The following is a 24733-nucleotide window of genomic DNA, read 5'->3' as shown; positions in this document are numbered from 1 at the left end:
TTGATCAATGACCCAGTAGCATCTCTCAGCACTTACCCAAGTTTCTGCCTGACTGTGCGCCTTTGGACCCCCTGCACTACTCTATCTCCTTCCCCCTCTCCTGTACCATCTGTGCACTTGCACAATCTAAAAGTACCATGCCTTGAAGATCGCCCATCTATCTTCCCTGTCTACACTCCTTACATGGTGGCGCATCAATGCACTTGGAAAAACTGCAGAATCAGACCTATATGCGGTCATCTACACTGTTAATTGTTTTATATGCACTTAATCTGCCTGTGCAGACTTGTATCTTTCAGAAATCCAAGGGCTCTGAATGACTTTTTTCACCTTGTTCCCGCCCTCCATGAGCACTTTGAAACACGTGCATTGTCTATAGGCGCTTTGCAAATAAACATTACCATACCAAATGGAGGAGGGGACAAAAAGGATCAAGACATGTAAAATGATTCCACCCTATGGAACCATGTTAAACAGGCAAACAAGACAATCACTAAGCCACAGGACTAAAAGAGAAGAGGATACTTATGTGGGTCACTATAGGGTGCCTGTGGGTTAACCCCACCCTAGGAGCACAAACATCAGAGCCACACTCAGGCTTTGGATTAGGCCTGGCTGGGAGAAAACAAAAAGTTCAGAGGGGACCCAAATGAGGTAAAAGCGGGTTTTATACCCAACAGTTACAATACCCAAAACATTAACCACATCCGCATTCCCTGTGCCTAGCTAACATATTAGATCAATTCCCCTTCAGGACTCCGTGTTACATTAAACAGCATCTGTAGCCTTGTGGCTGGGATCACCATTCGAATGCAAATAAATGGCAGTAAGACTTCTAGACCCATGACTGCTAAGCCATCACCTTAGTTCTCAAACTGCTTAGATGCCACCTGATCACTGACCCCAAAGGCTACAATCTAAGCTACTAGAGCAGCTGCACCGGAACACAACCTCAGGTTCTTTTTTTGGCTACAGCTTCATAGTTCAGAGACTTGCAGTCTGATAGCTAGGGGCCTTATACCGTCGCCAGTGGACTACTACACACGCCTCTTGGACAGCCGCTTTTCCTCCAACCAGAAGCTTGTCGCTTGGTATGTCGTACGGAACAATCCACCCATAGGAAACCCATTGGTCACATGGGTAAGCATAATTGTCTTGCGTACATCTTGTGCAGACTAAACTGCTTTCCCTAAAAACCCCACGCTTTTTCTTTTTAGGATTTCCCCACTGATAATGGGTTTTTCCTAAATTCTAAAAATCCCTACCCAAACACACTGAAAACCCTATTCATGGGATGCCATACCTGGAAAGTTTAGGGGACCAGAGCAAGACAAACTGGTAATCAAAAAAAAAAAAAAGTGTGGGGTGCTTGCATGACAAAGCCACAGCTAGTGACCTCTTATGCATGCTCCCACGCCAAAAGTCAACCCTTTTAACGGGGCCAGCACCCTACTCCTTTTCCCCGTTCACACCGGACTGTTTCTAGACCAGTCTGATCTATTAAGGTCTCGTCAGAGCAGGTTCTCCCCTGCTCATCCAGAACCATCAATGACCACATCGACACCCTTGCTCCAGCCTTGGCCGATTTCTGCAATCAGTCCTTTGCCACTGGAACTCCCCCCCCCCTCCCCTGAAGCACTCTTATGCCCCCCCTTCAAAAGAAGCCCTTCGCCGATCCTTCCTCTCAGGCCAACTAGCACCCGATCTCAATCACTCCTTTCCTGGGCAAACTCTTGTAAAAGCTGGCAATCTCCCAGTTTAATCTACATACAGAATCTGTTGGCTGCCTCCATGACCACCAGTCTGGCTTCAGAGCTGCCACAAGCACAGAAACTGCTCTCCTGAACACCCATTAAGACTTGCTCTCCAATCTTGACTCTCTCCTCATTCTCCTTGATCTATCCTCTGCTTTTGACAGGGTCAACCATGCCATCCTCCTGCTCAATTGCCTCTGCAACAACCTTGGTATTACTGGTCAGGCCCAGTTGACCATTCTCACCGACTGACCCCATCGGGTCCAACTGGGGTCTTTCCGCTCTTCCATCTCTCCGCTATTCAACCATTATCTGGCACCTCTTGCCCACTGCATTTCTACTTTCTGCTCCAATTTTCAATGTTATAGCGATTACTCTTCTCTTTCAGGCTCCCTACAGGCACTTCTTATACAGAATGTCTTGCCGCAAATGTAATAATGGTGTGCTGTCAATGATCCCTGCCTCAATGCCAGCAAGACAGATTCTCCTCATTGGGACGCCGGCTCCCTACTTTCCCTCTTTGGCCGCCCACTCGGGGTCCTCTTCCTGCTCCTTCCTGTGAGGCCAAGAACTTGGTGTCATCTTCGACTCCACCCTCTCCTCACACCCCTGACGTCTCTAAGAAGTCAAACTATCAGCTGCACCTCCTCTGAGGCATTATTCCTTTTGTCACTTTCCCCCAGAAGCTCACCGTCTCCAGAGCTCTGGTCCTCTTTAGGCTGGACTACTGCAACAGCGTCTTTCTAAATTTTCTTGCCTCTACTCTTCGACCTTTACTACTTATCCAAAAAGGACCGCAAGACCTGTCCTTGGCCTCAAGCCCAGGGATTGCATCTCTCCAGCTCTGAAATCTCTTCACTGGCTCCCTGTGGCTGCAAGAACCAAGTTTAAGACCCTCTGCATCGTCCACAAAGCATTCTGGGGCCTGGGGATGCTCTACCTCCAACTTTCTCTTCCAAAAACAGCTTTCTTCTAGAGCTCTCTGCTCATCCAACTATGTCAGACACTTCGCCAAGCAGAGAGTTGGGGGCAGATTCATCCTTGGCTGGGGCCTCCTTCTGGAAACACCTCCCCGCCTCCCTCTGGAAACGCCTCCCTGCCTCCCTCAAACTTCAGCAGACCCATCTCCAGTTCGGGACTCTTCCTCTGCCCTGCTGATGCACCGACTGCATTGGTCACCCTCTGAACTTGGGCCCAGGCTCCTGCATGTCAAGTTGCCCTCACACTGCCTCTGGGCTCCCCAGCACTAAGGGTCTGTATCTGCAACCCTGCAGTCCATTCTCTCTGCACTTATGAGTCACCTGCTGGCTGCATGCAAGTTAACTAACCCACCGCCCGCCTCCCCCCCCTGGCACTTCTCCCCTTCCTTCTTCCCTGCACTTAAGCGATCTGAATGACAAGGCCTAGTAAGATTGTCATTTTGTCCTCCCTTTGTTTCCCACGTCTTGTCATGCTTAGAAACACTTGTGTACAGGCTCGTTATAAATGCATCATGCCAACGCATTAACTGTTAAGTGCATTTTGTTTAAATAAAAAAAAAAATGACATTTACCAAACAGGGTAAGCAAAGGTGAACAAAGTTACCCAATTAATGGAATGCTGTACATATAATCCACAGTCACTTTCCTCTCTCCTTGTGAGCATCTATTCTGGGATGGAGTGCATGCCCAGGTTAGCCGCTACTACCTCCAGTACCTTTGTAAACACCCTTGGGGCTGATGCTATGCCAAAAGGGGAGTACCTTGAACTGATGGTGCTTGTCCTCCATCATGAACCTTAGGTACTTTGTGCGCTGGCAACGCTGAAATATGAAAGTATGCATCTTTCACATCCAATGGTGCCATGTAATCCCTGTGCTAGCAGTGCGATTACTTCCTGTAATAATATTCTGAACTTGTGGCTTGACAAACTTGTTTGCTGGGTGCAAGTCTAACAGGGCACATGGTGAGATCCTTTTTGGGATCAAGGAAGTACACGTACACTTAATAAATACCCTTGTTTAACTGTTGAATATATGGCACCCTTTTCTTGAAGGATCTCCACCTCTTGTAGCAGAATTTTCAGGAGCGCTTGCAATGGGCATCTGGATGTTGGTGGACGGTGGAACTCGATACAATAACCATGGGTGACTGTTGTGAGCACCCGCTGGACTGAAGTGACCCGCTCCCATGCATGAAGAAAAGATGTTAATTGTCCAACCAGGGAGGGGACCTGGACTGGTGAGTCATTTTGGAGCGGAGGCCAGGGAGCCTCTTGGGTGGAGTTCCTACCCATGCCTTTGCCTATACGCTGACCCCTTTGTTGGTAATGACCTGTCCGGAGGACAATGGTGCACATACTGTCCCATACTGGTTGGGAGGGGGGGGGGGGACCTGAGAAGGATTGCCCTCCGAAAGGAACAGTGTTAAGACGGATTTCTGAACTCTGTCCTGGAGGCGCAGAGGTTCAGAAGGCCAACCTAATTACTTGGAACAGGTTAACCTCTGGACAAGCTAGACCAATCAGGGTAGCGATCGCGGCGGTCAAGACTAGGTCTCAAGAGGGGTGAGGGTGACTGAAGGCCAGCAATGAGCACACAAAGCAAGGACACTTACAAATTACTCCAAACAGGTGTTATATTAAAAATATATACACATTTATTCCAAGGCCTTTGCAACAATGACCGTAGCGAGAAATCACAATAAAACTCTAGTAAACCAACACATACCAAACCAATACAATATATATACAAATACAAACGAGTCTAAAGCGTTAGATGCACGAAATGTGTAGTCCACCTAGAAGGGGAGGAAAACAGGCAGTGCGAAATAATGATTAGACCCAGTCCGCCTTCAGAGGTACCTAACTAAAAGGAAGTCCAAGCCCTACGAAGAGTGGAGCCTGGTACTCAAAAGTACCTGCACACGCTGGTGCCAACGGGCAAAAAGGGGAGTCTCTTCGAGGGAATCAGGCAGTTCAGTTTGGTACACAAATGAAGAACAGAGTTCCGCGACTCAAGAGCAGCCTCCACTGTGGGCAGAAGCAGAGCGCGAGTACGGAAAGGCGTGCTGTTTGACACAGCGGGGAAAAGCTATGGGCACCTGCAGGAGGGCGACCAGTTCCTAGCTATGCTACTCACCGGTCCCCGATGCAAGCAGACCCAGGCTTCTCAGCGTCAGTTTCAGTGCTGGCAGGTTCAGGGGAGCAGGGGACGTCTCGTAGTGTAGATTCTGCAGCAGCAGAGTCGAGTTAAAGATGTCCCAAACAAAGTGAACCCGCACAGTTTGTTACCACAGCAGGGTAACGGAGCGGCCATGTGTATCTCAGCCAAATGTACACTACTCACTTCAGACCTGGGAATGCCAAGTGTACGAATCGTGTGAGAGTGACAAGGACTCGAAATACAACACAACCTGGCGGCGGTTACAGAGCAAGACTCCTGGGTAGGCTGGTCAGTCTGCTGGATGGCCCAGAGACACTTCCGAAGGCTTACGTGCAGGAGATGGTGAAGATGCAGAGAATAGCTGTTCCTGCTATTCCAAGGGTCGAAGTACCAGTACAGGCCTTCTGGTTCGATCAGAGGTAGAAAGGGCTTCACAAAGCGACAGCAGTGCAGAGGAGCAGTCCTTCAGCGGGTCACCAGCGATTCCTCGGTTCAGCCTTGTGGTTGCAGGATACTTGGCTCCTGTATTCTTTGTTCGTAAGAACTCAGGAGATCGACATGGTAGTGGCGTTTCCAGCCCCCTCTTATCCACGGTTCCCTTCGCGCCAAAACGGAGGGGACCCAATGGGAGATCCGCTCAAACACTCACACTATACGTGGACCTATCACGGACCACGGTGGTCCCAGGCATTCACACCACACTAGACTCTCTGGCACCCAGTATGTGTATTGGGACCAGACATCCCAGCCCACATCCTGGAGGCACACACAAGGCCTGTAGAAGCCTGCGAAAGCATCTGTTTCGCGGGAAAGTACATGCCCAAATAAGGAAGGCCCCGGGTCGGCTCGACCTGGGGAAGGTGAAGGGGGCAAGGCAGTCAGGACAAAGGAGACTCGTGGTCTGGCCATTTTGGGAGCCAGGCCACCATTTTGGGCTAAGCGCGAGAAACGTGCTTAAAACGCCAAAAGGAGCTCACAAACACAAGAAACAATCGCTGCCACCATTCCCGTCCTGGATTCACTTGCACCGATCATTTACAATCCAAACAGAGTATCTAGGGCCTATAGAAGACACGAGACCCAAGAGAGCAGTAACTTAGCTTACAGTGCCCTCTTGTGTCATGTTGCACGAAAGCTGCAACATGATAAACTACGGAAAACAGAGTTTCCCGGTACTGACTATCTTAAGGGCATGTCAGTTTCCCCGTAAGAATGGAGCGAAAGCCCAGAGGAGTGCAGCAGAAGGCTGCACTTCTCTGGCAAAGTCTAGATCATGGTGAAAACAGTAAAAAGTTTAGGGGTTGCCACATGGAAGGAAAATTACCCACAATTAAGAAATCTTTCCTAACAAACAGCGAGAGTTACCTCCTCGCTGTTGATAGGGTCATGCTGTGATATGTTTCAGAGCCTTGAGTTCATGCTCCTTTGCTGTTAAGGCATTATCTACTGCCGTCCCAAACAAATTAGTCTCCTCCATTGGTTTATTTATAAGGGAGGCTTGTCTCTCTGGCTTGAAGCGCAAATTTCTGAGCCAGGCGTGCCTTTTGAGAATGGTACCCTGCACCAAGGCCCGCCCCGATGTTTCTGCAGGATCCAAGGTGTTCAGGTTATTTTTGTTCATCAGGTTATTTTTGTTCATCAGTCTCCCTTCTGCGACAACTGCCAGCAGGCGTGATCATACCGGTTCCGGGACTTCAAGTAGGCTCTCCTGAAGTAAGTTCCATTGTACGTCACTACAACTTGCCAGCAATGTAGTATTATTGGCAATTCTAGTGCAATATGTCGCAGACCTAGTGATGCGCTTTCCGAATGTGTACAACTTTTTACAGTTCTTGTATGGTGGTGTCTCTGCCGTAGACAACGGCGCTTCGGCTCTCTTATGGGTAGTAGTGACTACCAGGGAGTATGGAGTAGCACAGCCCCAGATGTACAGCGGGTCTGAAGGGGAGGGGCAAAAAAGCTTTTCTACTCTGGGGTTGACTGCTCTTATAAGAGATGGGGACAACAATGAGGGTGCGAGGCGCTTCTTGGTAAGAGTTAAGCAATGGTATCACCCGATGTGGGGTTTTCTCTTTTAAGATGTCTTCCACAAAGTCTGTGTCCTGTACTGCCTCGTGTGACGATTTGAAAATAGTCTGCAGCCCTCTTCAGGATTATGTTGAGGGCCATTTAGTCATCAATTGGTGAGGCTTGCCTCAGAGGAGGCAAGTAGGAAGGGTCTAGACAAAGGGCTTCTGGATCTGGAGTTATAGTGGGGGAAAGCCATGGTGCTTCCTCTGCCGGCTGTTCCTGACCCAAGTCTGGGCACTGGGCTGGTGTCTCCTCAAAAGGATTCTCTTCCTGACCATAGGGGTCCTCAGAGTTCTTCAGGTTCTGAGAATTCTAATACCTCTTCCTGGGGAAATGTAGTTGAATGTTTTTGTACTTTTGAAAGAGTAGGGCAGGAATCCTCCTCCCTAGGTCTTTTTGGGGTAATACATTTCTCAGAGAAGTCAAACTTTGAAAGTTTGTCCATATGATATGGCATTTATAGCGCGCCTATACACAAGTGTTTCAAGGCGCGATGAGGCAGGTAGGGGGGACATAGGGAAGACGGACAGCGATCTTACTAGGCCAGGTGTCATTCATATCGCGCAAGTGCATGGGAAGGGGGAAAGGGAAAGAGCTAGGGGCAAGAGAGGTGGTAAAGTGCAGTACATGGGATAGTGGAATAATAAGATAAATAAGGGGCCAGCAGGTGGCAAGTGCAAGGTAAGTGCAGAACAAGTGCTCGGAGGGGGACTGTAGGGATACAGAGACAGTCCCACAGTGCAGTGGTTGCCAGGGAGGTAGTGCCAGGGGCAGGGGCAGGGCCAGGGACCAAGATAAGTGAGAGCGGCCCGGTGCCGATTCAGTGCAGTTTCAATCAGGAATTTAACAGGTGAGAGGGTGAGAGAGAGAAAGCAGAAGCAAAGAGGAAGGTTTTGAGGTGCTTCCGGAACCGGTTCTCCTCAGGTTTCAGGGAGGCAGGAAGGCTGTTCCAGAGGCTATAACCTTCAAACTTAACTTTGGTCCATAGAGATGAACCAGAGGAGTCTAGAAGGCTCTTATTGAGGAAAGGGGTCCTTAAGAGGTCGAGATGTATCAGCCATAGCCTTAGAGAGGGCCAGTGACCCTTCTGAATACTCCTCTGGACATTTGGACGTGTCTTTAGAGTTACTAGCCACCCAAACAATGGCAGCAAGACTTTCGCGTAGCTCCGGTGGTTCGGGACCGTTTGACGTGCCTGTAGGCTTTGTCAAGGCTTGCAGCGCGACCGAAAGCCTTGGGGCTGATGCATTACAGTGTTTGGTAGAGACACCCTTATGGGTATGCCCGGACGTATGCCGTGACGGTTGCGGGGAGGGCAGCCGATCATGTGGATCGGTGGCGTCGTCGAAATCGGCGGCGGACCTGTTGGGAGTTTGTAGCTTCCTTGATGCGTCTGTCGAGAGTTTGTGGGGTTGTGAGCTTTACCTTTTGTGGTGCGGGTGTGCCCCCGTCGCTGGGATGTTAACTCCCCATAGCAGCACCAGTGGCCGGACTGTCGGGATCGGGCACTTCGAAAGCCGACTGTCCCGCAGAGAGGTCAATGGCCTCCAGATCGGAGCCATGGCCTTGAATCCTCATCACTTGAGGTGCCTGCACTGATTTGGGACGGGGGGGGGACGGGGACTACTTCGGCATGCATGGCATAGGCCTCCCACCGCTTTGTCTGATCTTTTAGCATCTTTGGACGTAAAAGTTGGCAAGACTTGCAGGATCGCTCGTCGTGATCACGAAGCAGACACTTGTTACACCTTCGGCGAGTGTCCTTCCACAGGTATTTGCCATTGCAGGATGGGCAAAACCTAAAAGTATTCCTCTCCATAGCCGAGAGGCAAGGCGACAGCAAGACCCGTAGGGAACATGGGAGGGGGGGGTGAGTGGGAGGGAGCTAAAATTCTAAAAATAATCAAACCCTGGGGCCCCACTCTCCTGGCCATTGGGCTGAGGCCAAGCGGTCCACAGTCGACCAAAGCACCAGTCGATGAAATCTGTAGTCGTCGGCGTAGTTCCAGTAGTCAAGGATGAAAGGGCGAAGACTAAACAACCAACGGTCATGGATAATGAAGTCACAACTTTGCAATATACAAGCTCCGGATAGGGTGACCAGCTAGCTGTGTGGAAAAAAAAAACAATCCGAGGGACCTCGACGCATGAGGGCTTTTGGGTACACTACACGTCACGGATAGTGTTACAAGCATGCCCATGTTGATGTCCCATTTTCGATCCTCGAAAGACAAAATGCAATACTCGCAATTACCACTAGATGTCAGACTATATGCACAGCGTGTCTAAGCAGATACACAAGCATCAGAAGTGCTTCTGAAGCTCCTTTGAAATTGAGAGCAGGACTAGAACCATGGAACCCCTGGTAGGCTCTCAGACTCACTATTGACCCAGAAGGAGTGGAGGACTGATCGCCAGACAGCTTGACTGAGATGGGTGAGCAATTGATGTGAGGTTGACTTCTCCTTGGGGAATTTATCAGTCAATGAGGGCAAAGGGTGCTGGCACGGCACAGCCTAAATCGCTGCTGAATACTTCAAATCTCTTCCTATTGCTTTCCTGGATACCCAGCCTTCTGCATAACCCCCGCCCCCAACTGTCCCCCCTGCTCCTTCCAAATCCCCTGCCCCTCCCCCCCACCCCAGTTTTTTGTTTCTTGCATCTCCTGGTTACTCTCGGCCTTCTCCAGGATTCTTCCCTTTGGACTTGCACTTACCTGTTGCCTCCCCAACAGGCACCTCTGGCACCACCCCCCCATCCGCAGGGACCCTAATAGCACTTACCCCACCCCAATTTTTTCACTGCACACACCAAATGTCAATGACTAGGACCGCGGTTTCCCTTTTTGCCTTGTGGTGCTTTGAAACACTGTCTTGTATAAGCGCCTTACAAATATAATACAGCACAGGTCGTTTTGCAGCTGTAGTACTGGAGTCATTTTGAATCTTGATGGAATATTGCAGCTGCTTGCAACAGCCTTGGGGTTTTTCTTGCATCTCGACTTTGGTCTTTGGGGACCAATTGGTCTTGTTTCCTACCACAGACAGTGGGACTTCCTCACCCCGCTCTTCCTCAAAACTAAGTGCCTCTCCACTAGGGTAAGACCAGCTATTGACAGAAGCGTTCCGGTTATAGGTCAAAGGATCGAAAACAAAAGGCTCAAATGCCTTTCTTTCGACACCAAAAGGACCGAAAAAAGGGTCGAATTTATTTTATGGGGGTTCCCCCCCCAACCCCGGTTTTCTTTTTATAAAAAACTTTATGCATACTAAACTTAAATATATAAACAAACATTCAACCCTTCATTTCCGGTCCTTTTGGATTCAAACAAAAGGTCATTCGATCCTTTATTTTCGATCCTTTGGCTGGACACCAAGCGTTCCATCTAACTGAAGAGCTTTGAGTTTCTTCTTGCTACCCATAATGACCTTTGGGCTTTTAACTATGCTCATCTAGTTATATCCAGACCTAGACACATTGTGGCGCCGTATCTACTTGGCCAGCAGTAGCTAACATGTCTAGCCACTGCATGAAGAAGGGCAACGTTAAATCAGAATGTCCTTTTTGGCTCTCATTTGACCAATTATGGCCCGGAAGGCTGGCTCAGGGGCAACACGTTTGTCTTGGGAGCGGTTTAAAGCCTGGTCGCATGCTTGGAGCCTGATCTCCGACCTGAAGCAAGCTTCAACTTTCATGGTGTGCTGTCCTTGGCAATCCATATGGCCAATGCGTAGAGTTACTATGCGAATACCCCATTTTGTCACACGGAGCATTTCTCAGTCAAAGCATGCTGGGAACACGGTGGCAGCTACAGGTTTAATGTCTGGCTACACCTCCTTGAAGCCATTTTACCTATTTAGCCAAATGCCCATATATGGTAGCTATTGGACTACAAAAGAACTTTTACAAGCCTCAAAATCAAGCCATTGTATTTTGTGATCTGTAGGTTTGGTTTAATAAAATGGCTGTTCTACATATCTAACTGCAAAGGCACCTTTGGGTGTGTGACATGCAGTGCCGACGGCATGATAACCGAAGCATCCCGATAAGTATCCCAGAGTGCGTGCTCAGGAAAGAAATGTAGTTTCCTGAAAACATGGCTGTGGGCCCGGTGTGCATGTACTTTGCTGAAAGGAAGATTTAGTCTTGACAATTCTTGGTAAGGGCTGCATGGATTACCACAAATCCTCCAAAAAGGCCTGTGCTCCTCATTCCAGGTGTAACCAGTGTCAGACTCTTCCTCAATTTGATACGGGGTCGGACAGATTAATCAACTGTTTGGTGCAGCCCAGCTTGCCTCTTTCAAAGCTCCTGCCACCTTGGACTGCAACTAGGAGGCAAGCAGGTGAACTACTGCTGTATGAAATTAAGAAGTCTTTATTGCTGTCCTTAACACTTCATGCTCCTCATTCGTGTACATTAAGACTTACACCCTTGCAGTTGCTCCTCATTGAGAGACTCTCACTACCTGGTCCTTTGTGCCTCCCCGAGTCAATATGGGTCACCTGGAAGCAGACTTCACTTGTCCTGTGGTTCGGGCCTTGGAACCTTCTGGTACACTGAACTGAATGTAGTCCTGAACTGCCATCTAGTCCACCCAATTCAGACCTCTGCAACCGTGCTGCCTTCGTTGACTTTTTCCCGCTGCAGTCATCTCATCTCCAGCCCTCTTCAGCAGAGTCTCTGGTTGCAGAGTGTCCTCCCCCAACTCTTCATCTGTATGGTAGACCTAGTCTACACCTATGGACCTCAAGTCACATGTGCAAAATGTTCTTAACCGTAGCAGACTCATAGCGGTCTTATTAAATCTGGACAAGCTTTGTAGAATTCTTAAAACTCTAAATGTGACAATTACTCACTGGCATTGTACATTTGTTGCCCTAGGTTTTCAGAAGCTGTAGGATATTCCCAATGTCAGGGAGATTTTTCTATAGCCCTCTGGTTAGAGATCTAAAAACCTACAACTAATGACAAGACAGGTGTTCCAACCAAACGACAGACCAAATGCTAAAGTGTAGCTATGGCAGAGCAGTCAGACTTCACTCAAGGAAGGATGTTATCTGGCAGTGAGGTACAGTGTGTGCCATGTTTCACCCATACAATACAAACATACTGGCATGCTGAGAAATATACATTATACAATTACACATATAGTAACTACAAGATCTAATACTTTGGGTTAAACCAAAACAGTGTATGTATAAAATATTACAAGGCCCTATGCAGACCCATCCTTTTCCTAAAATGAATGTACACCAGATGTGGTGGACAACATCCATAAGGCAAAGTGGTTGTTGAGAACAAGGGAACCCTAGACCGAGATCAAGTATGTGTTTATAGTCATGCTCAGGGACCACAAATGCCAAGACATGGACAGGCATATGTTAAGATCATTAACAAATATGTAGACTATATACTAGTTACAGTAGCTATAGGGTAATAAAGGGGGTAAACACTTGACTAACAATGCCCAAAAGGGCCAGCAAACGTTAGACCATGGTTCAGCTTTAAGTCAAACACATGGAATGTTCATTTTACTCCAGGAAACGTGACAAAACATCCAGCAGTTATAAATTGTAATGTAATAGGTAAGCACCTTCCAAATTAACTTTAAGGGTGATTGAAAAGTTCCCCATAGGCATCAACAGAACGCAATCCAACAGACAAACCTGCAGTTATAGGGTACAGTTAAGCCAACAGCAAACTACCCTAAGACAGCCAATTCAAGAGATCCAGGTCAAGGTTCGAGACCCAGAAGCAGCATATCTGTATTCGGGCCAATGGATTGCTGTAGTGCACAACAGTGGAGGAGGCTTGCAACAACCTCCAACACTGGGACCAGCTAGTCCTTTGAGGGGAAATCTGAAGAATAACCCAGGAACCAAAGACCAAGGCACATACTGAGAGCCAGCGTATGAGGTCTTGATCAGGAACAGCCCAATAGGATCCTGCCCCAGGTACTTTCACATCAGGCCAGTGATGACCCAAAGCAGAATCTGCCTTTACTGAAGAGTGACTCCATCGGCCAGAAGCAGATGAAATGACTAGGAAGGCACAGGAACAAAACAAATCAGTTCACAGATGGCTCAAAGGGCAAAACTGACTCCAGGAGAGAATGGTCCTAGAATGTGGCCTACTGTGAGGAGTTGGGAATGAAACTGACATTTTAGACATGGATTTATTGATAAATAAAAAGGGGTCAGAAAAATACTTTGCTGTCCCTGCACTAGCAGCGTTTCTCTACCTAAACTCAAACCCAGGGATTTGTCAGTGTCAGAATGTCCACAACAAAACTGTCCTGTGTCCAAAGTACTATTCTGACCCTCACATTCTAAGGAAAGGAATTGCAAAGTGAAAAGGATAATGCTTTTTGGCAGTTCACTGCATTAGCCCTTCTGGCTCATTCATTCGGCCAATGGCATATTACCTGGTTAGCGTTTTGCTCACACATACACTCTGTAATTTACCACTTTAGCCTTATCGGCTAGTTCTTTGCTATTTACTAACGTGTTAAGGTTTTATACCTATATTTCATACATATGGGCAAACTTCAAAGGTTCCCTTCTTTAGCTGATGTACTTTCTCCTTTTCAGACATATAGGGCTTTTTTTCTCGGTTGAGTTCCATTTCTCTTATGCAGTGTGCTCAGCAATTGGCCCTGGTGTTCCCTTCGTCCCAGCGTGGACTCACGGTTCTTTGTGGCCTTCCTTGACCTTTGACCAGCCTCCCAATTACAGTCTTCGGATGATTCTACCTTGTCCATGTCTGCTTTCTGCATCACTGCTTCCAGTAGTCTCAGGCTGGGCTTCTCTGCTTTGCACATATCTCCAGTAAGTATTTCGCTGCTTTCTTCTATGCCGAACAGCCAGGAGCACTGCACTGGCATCCCCGCCACGAATAGTCTTCCTCGTGCAGCTTTACTCTTCCCAGCACTTGAGCTGGTTGGCTCCACAGTCTCTCAAATAGTAGGTCACAGAGAGCCACCCACTCCCACCAGCAGTCTACAATGGTTCAGGTCAATCCGGTTTTAAATGTCCTAGGCACAGCTCAACTACTAGAGCGTTGCCTGTGCTCTGCGCTTGTATTCCTCTCCTCCACTCGTCGCAGTGTGAAGGTGTTTCCGGGAACAATCCTTGCACGAAAACATTGGAGGAATGTTTCTAATAGATTTTGAGGACAAGTCAGTGCTTGAAAGTTGGTCTGTAGATTGGAATGAAAGATTCAGCACTTTCCTTTGAGGGAGCTGAGGAAGAATCAAAATAGGCCATTACAGTGTTGCAAATGGGGGGGAATTCATCCTGCAAGGGGAAAGAGGGATACCATATCTCCTTTGATGCCACCACTCCCTCCGAGGTTTTATTCCCCCCTCCCCTTGCGATTCTCACTCATCGCCCACCCCAGGGTCAGGATCAGGTAACAGCTGCCATCCCCTGGTCACATGGTGGGAGGTCACCGCCAGAAAGGGAGTAATGATTACCATTGGATTCATTTCACTATGTTGAGGCGCAAGGCCCAGGACGGTAAAATGGTAAAACACTAACACGAGATGTCTAGCCAGTGAGGATGATGGTGTATAGCGCCTTAATCCAAAGCGCTTTACAGAGCACATATTTACATACAATATCACCCAACCGAAATTGGTACTCCTTTATAGAAGGATGAAAGGCTGAGTTGGCCTTGCCGGGATTCGAACCTGCGACCTGCAGATCACTCTCAGATCGCAGCAGCGAGCGCTCAACCCACTGAGCTCTTTTACCAGCATGACCAGTGGGTGGTAGTGGGGGCAGGAGAAAGCCCAAGAAGGATATCCAGAAGCCAAAACAAGAACCCAGGCTGTAGGGTAGTGTGGCCAAACCTGGTCTCAGATTCAGCATCCCATCTTCATGGCAATCCATCAGCAGTTTTGACGGATGTAAGCAGAATGGCTGCCCTAGATATTACACACTCATGGGCTGGCCTATGCCAGCCATCCAGTCACACCAGGTAGCCACACAATGTTTTTTGGCAGTCAGCTAATCAGGCTGCCGTTAAAGACCACCAAAAACCCAGGTCCAACAGTACAGTTTGTGTATTGGGCTGCCTGGGACCACTACAGACTGCAGGCCTGGGCTTTGAGTGAGCCCATGTATGTACAACTACCATTGCGGGACTACCTCATGATTTCCCACAGAAATAGCCACAAACAATGACAGACATTACCCATTATAAAGAAAAAAATAGAAGAAAAAGTATTACTACCCCAATGGCTACCACAGGTATATGGGACTAATAAGGCAAGTTCACCTGCACCCCTGGGAGGAGCCAAATACAGCTGCCACCAGCCCACTCTGCAGCAGCCTTGCACCAAAATGTGGCGTTTAAAAAGCAGCACTGCCCTTGGTGCCATAAAAACTGTAGGACAGCATAGGTAAAAGATTTTAGTAGCTGAGGGAGTTCAGTAGGAGTCCTTCTCTGGCCACCAAAATATGGTCAGAATTCCACAAATAAAAGAAAGCAACTTATTGGCTCTCACAAACAGGACAACAGAACCTCCCAAAATGGAATTCTGCCCCAACACCCAATTGTATTACCTACCTGCGAATTATTCTGCCTTTGATCAATCACTACTCTTTTAGCACTTGGTAAAGTAGTCAAAATTATACCAACCACGTCATCTTTTACCTGCTGGCTATAAAGGCATTTTTGTTCTGTTTGAACACATGCACAGCTCTTTTGTAAACCTCTTGATTGCTTCTTTTCTGCACCTCTCTAGAATATGTAGAAATCCATATTCTTCACTCGGTCATAAAGTAGATAGTGCAGTATTATAGGCATTTATCAATTGTTCTGCTAACTTAAGAAGGGTTGTGGGCCTCAGTGTATACTGATTTTATTTTACTTGAATCCAACTTAGTATCTATTAAAATAAATGCACCTCTTAAAAAGAAAAGTATATTTTTCAGTAAGTATTGTGTAGAGAACCTTATTGTGTGCTTTATGATTGACCTTAGGACCACCCGGCTCCCCTATGCGTGGCTGCTCCGTCATGTTACCAAGTTCAGAGTCAGATCTAACTTGGTATATACCTCTTCTTGGCACCAACAGCTTGATTTGTATCCACATTGTACCAGTCACACAGATGCCAGCAAAAAGGGAATGCGGATAGTAGGACGTTTTATTATTCATAATCTCAGCTATAGCTCCAAGCAACACAGGACCATAGTCAATGAGGTGCAGCTTGTGTCCCGAATCACCCTGAAATTTAACGGGTGCGCCCAGGAGTGGTCCTAGAACTTGCTGTGCCTGAAGACTGAAGCTACAGCTCACCGACTATGCGCAATGGGGATAAAAGAGCCTCAATGTGGAGAGGAGCAAAAGAACTGCAAGATTAGCTGGTTGGACAGATTGAGATGGTCAGTATCCCTGGTGGAAATCAAATGGTACGAAAAGCAATTCTAACTGCAGCTGCACTGCTACTTACCTCTTAGTAGACGGATGAAAACAGACAGTGAGAAATATTCCACTTGCCTTCTAAGAACACAGTACATGTTCACAGATACGGTAAGTAGAAGGAACTTGCACATAAAATGATGAATGTGATAGACCTGTGCAAATTCAAACCTTCATATCCGATTTCACTACGCTACATTTGTCAACCTGAAAGGACTAGGTACAATAGTTGTAAATATGCATTTTTAATAAAAGATCACCTTAACATAATCATATTTCTCCTGGCTCAATACAGCGCTGACATCTGCTACAAAACATTTTAAGAAATACATACATTGAGCTCGACTTTGGATTCCATGAGACGTGGAAGGTCTGCACAGTCGACCAGAAAGACTATTCCATTAATGGCTGGGAGATAATTCTTCCACACACGACGCGCTACAATGAGAAGAATAAACAGGTCATGGATGCCAAATGCCTCTTCCTTCACCCCTCCCTCATTCAATGAGTAATTCCCAATATGGTATCCTATACGATTCAGCAAGGCATTTAAATAAAGGTTGCTGCATTAGATAACATTGCCTGTTAAGTAGTCTGCCCTTACTACCCCCCCCCCCCCACGCCTCCCCAAGACAACATGCATACATCTCAGTTCATTTCATTAATGTGTTATAAACTGCTGATTTCAGAACCATTGGGCATGTTGCACCCAATGATAACACCAGGGGTGTAAAATTGAAATGGCACAGCTTCTGCTGCACATTTTTCAACCAATACTCTCATTTCACCATTAGTAGTCAATGATTTAGTTTATTTTTTATATTCATTTTTTATTTCAACTATCTTAAGTTAAAGTAGACTACTTCTCCATGTCATGGCCTATGTAACTGATAAGATTGTAATGCATTCCTTAGCAGTAAAAGGCAACTTTGGAACATTCTCCTACAGATATACCAGACTAAGTGGCCAACATATATCCAATCAAGGTGGAGACTTTTTATAACTAATTAATTCACAAAAGGGCTTAATTCCCACCATCTACCTTGGTCCAATGTCTGCCATTAGTGCACACAAAAGGTGCAATGCCCAACTGTTTTATTCCAAGCGGCCTCTTTACATATCTCCATTTTCTAATGGCAAATTGTTACCCAAAAAAAATAGACGGCAGATTTATCCCATCGCCTCAATTTACTCCACTGATATTAAATAGCCTTTCCAATAGTTAATAGCTGCTACCTCCAGTGTAGGTTGTAACAGACCCAACTGAGGGATTTTTGTCTCGTCAAAATAATGCTGTGCCCTTTCTTACAGATAGTACAAAACCTGTATCGGCTCATATGGCAACTGCCATTATTGCTTGTTGCACTTTTATACCGATACAACATATTACTAGCATAATGGGGAAGATAGGTCTCATAACATAAGACATAGGTTTTGCCTCCGTTGGTTCCCTTTGGTTGCCTAGTCAATTTCTGCCTCACTGGCGCGTCATGGGTGAAAATGAGAGGGGGCTATGCAGACAACTGACAAATCAGTCTTAGTGGGGCAGAGCAGTTTTGTCCCATTCGTTGATCTGAAATCAGGATACAATTGGCAAGATCAATGTGTCATCTGCATAGTTAAAAAAGTAATGGGAGCGGATAGGATAGGCCAAGGATTGTAAAAAACTAAATAGGATAGGCAACACTGCATGGTAGGCATTTAATCAAGATGGTTTTGAAAAACACAAAGAAAGTTGACTATCAGTGTTCTTTCTGTAAAAAAAGGATTTGAGCTATTGCAGGAGCATTCCTGATGTCCTAAGACTTAAATGACTTGGACACAAATGTTATTTATGATCCTGAAGGCTGCCAAAAGGTATGGACCTTACTGCAGCTTTACACTGTTGTAACAACCTACTTGGTCCCAATGCAGGTTTAAAACTACTTTGAGTGTCAATTCAATTGTATCACTAGCAATAAAAAATTGTTGAACAATTTGCATCTTCATGGTTTCCATCACCTGAATTACATTATGTTCCGCACCATAGCACTCAATTAAATCAAGGCTGTGTATTTGGTTCACGGCCAAATGGGGGAATACCATTTCTGGCAGTTGGGGTAAATAATAAGTGAGACAAAAGGAGGACACCAGACATCTTGTCGGGCTGGTTTATATGGGATACATCACTCACCGTAATCTTATTTCTAATGCTTGTATCTGCTTAGATTCACATGCTGTGCATAGGCTGACATCTAGTGGAAGCTGCAGATTATTATAGTTTTCAAAATTCGAAAAGGATGTCAACAGGGCGTGCCTGTAATACTATTCCCTAGTGCGACGTCCACTGTACCCATGGTACTTCACACGCAGAGGTCCCCCAGATTGTTTTGTTTCTGACATGAGGTCACATGAAGTGTAGCGCGAGTACAGGTGTATCCAAGCAAATATGTATCAGTCAAGCTCATAATCCATGCACCTTCTCTCCAAGGGAAGGGTGGGCGCATGTGAATCTAAGCAGATACAAGCATCAGAAATACGATTACTTTGAGTAATGTTTCCCTTCTGAGGCTTGTGGAATCTGCTTAGATCACATGCAGTGCATAGATTAGCAAGCAGTGTTAGGAGAAGGTGGTGTTTGTGAGAAGGTTCATGGGCAAACATGTTTTAGAACCGCTTGCCCCACCTGTGTATCAGTCTTGGAAAGAGTGTCAATGCAGTAGTGCTGAGTGAAAGGGTGTACTGAACTCCATTTAGCTGCTTTGCAAATGCTGTCTGGGTGGACATTTGCAATAAACACCAGAGTATCTCCGGTGCTCCTTGTGGAGTGGCTCTTTGGCGTGAAAGGCAGTGTCTTGTCTGACAAGGAATAGCACAGTTTTATGCATCAGACCATCTGTAGATTGCATTCTTGGAAATGAGGTATCCTTCTCTGCCTGGGGCTATGGAGACAGTTTGTTTTCCTTAGCAGTCTGGTCTCGTTTACATGGTAAAGGGCTGCCCTTTTTACATCTAATGTGCGAGTTATACCTCAGTTGAGCTTCTTGGGTTCTGGAAGAAATCATTGGCTGGTTCACATGAAATTTTCAGATGAATTTAGGAGAGAATCTAAGATGATTACATAAAACCAGTTTGTCTTTGTGTACGACAAAGAAAGGATCTTGCACTGACAATGCTTGCAATTCATTAATTTATGAAAGTAATCGCCACTAAGAAGGCAGTCTTGCAAGTCGTGTGCTTAAGACTTGACTTGTGCATCGGCTCGAAGGGAGGTCTCGGGAGCTTAGCAAGTACTACATTGATATCCCATCCTGGCATTGGGTTTGAAACTGGAGGGCGAATGCCTTGATGACAGGTACTTTCCACCATGATACTTTATTGTGGGAGGTGGTGTAAGCTGATAGGGCCGCCAGGTGGACCTTTATAGAGTTGTATACTAACCCAGAGTCTTGCAAGTGGAGCATATATTTTAGAATGTGGGATGGGGTACATTCTATGGGGTTAATTTGTTTAGACTAGCACTAAATCACAAATCTCCATTTGTCGAAACATTGTCTAGTGTTTGGTTTGCATGCCTCCTTGAGGAAATCCATGCACATCTGTGGTAGGTTAAGATGTCCGAACTCTGACTTCAGGAGCCACGCTGCCAAGTTCATGGAGTAAGGTTGTGGGTGCACTGTTAGTCCCCTGTGTTGAGTGAGTAAGTTGGTCTGGCACACGGGAGTTTGAAAGGACTGCACATAGCCAGTTTGCGCAGATGTGGATACCATGGTTGTCCAGGGGGGCAGGGGGCGGGGTCAAAGCGTAAACACATTTCCCTGACCATTTCATCCAGAGGGTGTTCCCCTTGGAGCCTGGCTGGGGGAACCCGGTCGCGAAGTCTGGGTATTGTTTGTTTTAGCTTGAAACAAGTCTATGGTGGGGAAACCCATTGAGAGAAGGTGTTATACGACCTCTGTCTAGTTGCCACTCATGTTCCTCTGGTAGGGGATCTCTGCTTAGTGAGTCAGCTAGAGTGGAGTTCCCCTGGAACGTGATGCAACAATAGGAATATTTTCCGTTTTGAGTGCCCATTTCCAGATTTATTGTGCTAGCCTGGACAGATTTGGACAACGTGTGACCCCCCCCCCCCCCCCCCCGTTTGTTGATGTAAAACGTTGCTGTAGTGCCGTCAGTTAGGACTTGCAGACTGGTTTGCTAAGTGTATCTTGAATGCCTGAAGGGCCTTGAACACCACCAGTGGTTCCAGCAGATTGATGTGGTTCGTCGCCATAGCATGAGTCAACAGACCTTATGCTGTGTGATGAAGGTGATGTGCCCCCCCCCCAGCCGGCGAGTAATATCCGTCGTCACAACCACCTGCACCTCTGGATTGTGGAAAGATTCCCTTCAGCAGATTCTCTTGTCCACCAGCGAAGGGTTTGTACTAGTGTTTTTGCAAAACGACCACTAGATCGTCCCACCGACTGCTTGCCTGAGACCAATGTTTGACCAACCACTCCTGCATGGGGCTCAGGCGCGCGTATGGTACCAGGTAAATGCAAGATGCTGTCATGCTGGCCGGATGAGGTATTTGCAGTAACATTTTGGACTCTTTCCTCTGATGGAAAGGCTAACTCCTCCTTCGAGTCTATTACAGCTCCTAGGAACTGTTTGGTTGTGGTCGGCACTAGATGACTTTCTAGTTTCTGGAGAAGCCCAATTGAAAGAGAAGGTTGATAGCTCTTTGAATGTTTTGCCAGCAAATATGGGGAGTCTCCCTTGTAATCAGCCAGTCGTCCAAGTAGGGGTACACTGGGATTGTCTCCCTGTGCAGGTGCACTGCCACATCCGCCAGTACCTTTGTGAATACCCTTGGAGCGGATGCTATTCCAAAGGTTAGTACTTTATATTGGTAGTGCTGGTTTGCTAACTTGAACCGCAAGAATCTGTGCGCTGGGAACATTGAAATATGAAAATCAGGATCTTTCATATCCAATGTTGCCATGTAATTCCCCCCGTTTTAACAGATGGATTACTTCTTGTAGCGTAGTCATGCAGAATTTGTGGCTTGACAGGGCGCAGGTCTAATACTGGGCGCATCGTTAGATCTTTCTTTGGCACAAGGAAGTAGGTTGACTAAATACCCTTGTTTACCTGGTTCATCAGGACGATTTCTATGGCGTCCTTTTGGAGAAGCCTTGCGATTTCCTGAATAAGGATGTGCGTTTCTTCCTTCGAGTGAGTCTTCTGGCACGGGGGATGGTTTCGGGGTTGCTCGATTAGCTCCACACAATAGCCGCCAGCTACGTGGATAGCACCCATTTGTCTGAGGCGATTCCCTCCATTGCTTGGGTAAAGTTTGAAATACGCCCTCCTACTGGAGAGGCATGGGAGGGCACCTGAAACGGGTAGTCACTGTTTTGTAGGTGTGTCTCCACCTCTAGACGAGGACCTCCCCCGGCCACGGGATCAACGTTGTCCCCTTTGGTAACCTTGTGAGGCTTGGCCTCGATTATTACCACAGGATGCTCCCTGAATTTGACTGTAGCCTGTACCCCTCTGAATTTTGTCAGCAAAAGCGACGAAAATGACCATTGCACCTTTGGCCAGTTGGTTTATTAGCTGGCCCAGCGACTTTAGCATGCCGTATTCCTCTTTAGCAGTTCAAGGCATCTTTAACAGCCTTTCGAAAGAGGACGTTGGGCTCAATGGGCATATTAAGAAGTGTAGCTTGCGTCTCTTGCTTGAAGCCGGACTGGCGTAGCCAAGCAGGACGTTTAATAATTGTTCCTTCTGCAATAATTCTGACTGCATTGTCAGCGGCATCAAGATTACTCTTTAGAATGCAGCTTGAAACTGCCCTGCCTTCTGCAGCCACTAGGGCCAATTGCGTTTTACGTAGTTTAGGAGCGGATAATAAAGCTGGTGCCTCATCCCACTTATGGCAGTTATAACTCTCCAGCAGTGTGGCATCATTAGCGATCCTCGCTTGAAAAGGCAGCCGAAGAGGCCACTTTCTGCACCATCGTGTACAGCTTCTTACTCTCCTTGTCTGGAGGTGCTTCAGAGGAGGCTATGTAACGCTCACCTGGTATCCACGGGGACGTCACTCAGCCTGTTCTGACCTCTTACGACCTCAAACCCTTCCCTGGAGTCTACTCGACTGGAGAATGGGCCTGAAACACAGGATTGGTAGTTTAACTCCCTATTGTCGATGTGCTTGAACCCCTTCTTCCCCGGGGTCCAACCCCTCCCTTTGATCCACAGCTCACCTTGTTTTCTTGGAAATTGTGCTCTCCGTCCTGCTTTCAGCGCAGGGGCGCGTTGATTGATGCAGGCTCGTTGCTGCCTAGTTACTTCACTGGAAAGAGTCCGACAGTAAATATGAGTCTTTTGAACAGTTCTCCAACTTCGTTCCTTTCCTTCCTTCCTTAGATGATGGCCGGCGTCCAGGGATGGCGACGTGCTGCTGAGACGAGTAGTGCTGAAGGTCAGTGAGAGCGTGATGCACCCCTTTCGTATTTGTATTGAACCGAGTTCTTTTTCTGTGTCTTTTAGGTGCCGCGACGTTTTCAGCGTGGATGCTGGTTGTGAAGAAGAAATGCGGTGAGTAAGCGCGGTATGCAGCGCCTCTAGATGTTTCCACGCTAACCTGGAGTGTCTTTTCCCTCTTGCAGATGGATGAGAAGTTCCGGGGACAGAGTTCCCCCAGAGCAGCTAGGATTCAGGTAAGCGTTTGAAGCTCGTACAGTCTAAAAATAAGCGAAGATTTGCAGAATGCTTACTAATGCCCTTTTTCTGTTCTTTTCCCTTTTCCTTAGGAAGCGGCGTGCCGGGATGGGAATGACACCGACGAAGATTCCCGCAGAACAGAAGGAGCGATGAATGATGGGCAGAAGCGCTGCAAGGTAAGGCTGTTCCTAACAGTGTTCTTGTAGGAGCTGAGCGCAGAAGAAAGATGCAGGCCTACTGGAGACCGATGCGAACAAGGTGAGTGTCGCGCTGCAGAAAACACAAACCATGTTTCTCAGCCTGGGCAAGGCTTAAATAGTCTTGTGTCTCTGGGCTGAACCACACCCAAAAGACTAGACTGCACATGCAGTTCTGGGAACCGAAATATGTGGGGGCATCCATCTTGTCCCCATCAATGCACTACAAGTCCAATCCCCAATGTTACCCTATTGGAGTGAGTGAGTCTGGTGCCACAAGCGCCAAGTCTGACTCCAAGTGGGTCTTTGGAGGGATGGAGAGGCCCTTGAGGGCCATGTAGGTGATCGTGGCCTGGCTCTAGCCTGACATCTTGGAGGGCTGGGGACATACGGGGCAGGACTCATGACAGGCTATGGGTGTTCCTGCTTTTTTGTTACTACAAGGTCAGGTTTGAGCTGTCCCCTGATAGAGGGGGTCTGAAGCAGCAGGGCGGAAGAGCTTCTCGATGCGGGGATTAACAACCCGTGACTAGTTAGGAATTTCCAGAGAGGGCTGCATCTTCCGCTGGATAGACTGCAGGATGGGAATTAAGTCGACAGTTTTCTTATCCCCTAAAATGTCAAAGTCTTTGCCTTGTTGAGTTTCTCGTGTTTTGGAAGTGCTCAGTTGCCTTGATGAGCATGTTCTGTAGTGGCTGGTTATCTATAGGCGAATCTGCAACTGGAGGATCCTGGGTGACGGGAGAGTCAATGTTATACATGTCCTGGTCATCATCATCATCATCATCATCATCATCATCATCATCATCGTAAGGATCTGCGGCCTCCTGAGTTACGTAGAAGTCCTCAGTGTCCGGGTCATACAGGTCAATGACCGGAGGGTCCTGCTGGGAATGAATAGCCACGATATCTGGAGAAGACTTTTTGGAAGGGGGCTGAGAACTTGAGGCAGCTGTTGTGGGTGCAGTGTTAAGAATGCTTTGGAAAGAATCTGGGTTTTTTTTCTCCAAAAAAGTTTGCTATAAAGGTCATCCTCCTCATGACCCTATCTACGTCCTGACAAGTCCGTTGGGCAGAGCTTGGAATGGACCGAGGGTCCAGGGGGTGAACCGGATATTGGGGTGTGACCGGGATCTGAGGAGGAAGCAGATTTGAATTCCCTTTCTTTTGGATGAGTCCCTTTCTCTGGACGGTGTCTTTGAAAGGTGTTTCTTGGACTCCTTACCCTTCATTAGGCCTTTCAGGACATGTTTTTCTACCAGATGGGCTGGGCTTGACTGTTTCGAAATCTTCGCAGATTTCGACGGGGCATGTCGAACTTTGGCCGTGGAGTGACTGGACGTCTTGTCAGCTGACGTGCACGTCTGTGCTGTCTTTTGACAGTCGGGGCCTGTTATGGGTCGATCGGGACCTCGAGTGCCCAGAGCACAGGGAACTTGTGGACCTCT

The 24733-nt window shown here is 47.3% G+C and overlaps 1 protein-coding gene across 1 annotated transcript in view; it reads right to left on the bottom strand.

The window, feature by feature from the left end:
- The window catches only part of LOC138472375 (small COPII coat GTPase SAR1A), a 271220-nt gene that overhangs the window by 121631 nt on the left and 124856 nt on the right, over positions 1–24733 (bottom strand). Inside the window, exon 5 of the mRNA XM_069610511.1 lies at positions 16730–16833. Within this exon, the coding sequence (XP_069466612.1) occupies positions 16730–16833 (104 nt within the window). The remainder of the gene's footprint in view (positions 1–16729; positions 16834–24733) is intronic.

Source organism: Ambystoma mexicanum, chromosome 8, assembly GCF_040938575.1.
Source record: "Ambystoma mexicanum isolate Mex_15411 chromosome 8, UKY_AmexF1_1, whole genome shotgun sequence".
NCBI classification, from domain to species: Eukaryota; Metazoa; Chordata; class Amphibia; order Caudata; family Ambystomatidae; genus Ambystoma; species Ambystoma mexicanum.
This window is presented reverse-complemented; position numbering and strand designations above follow the sequence as displayed.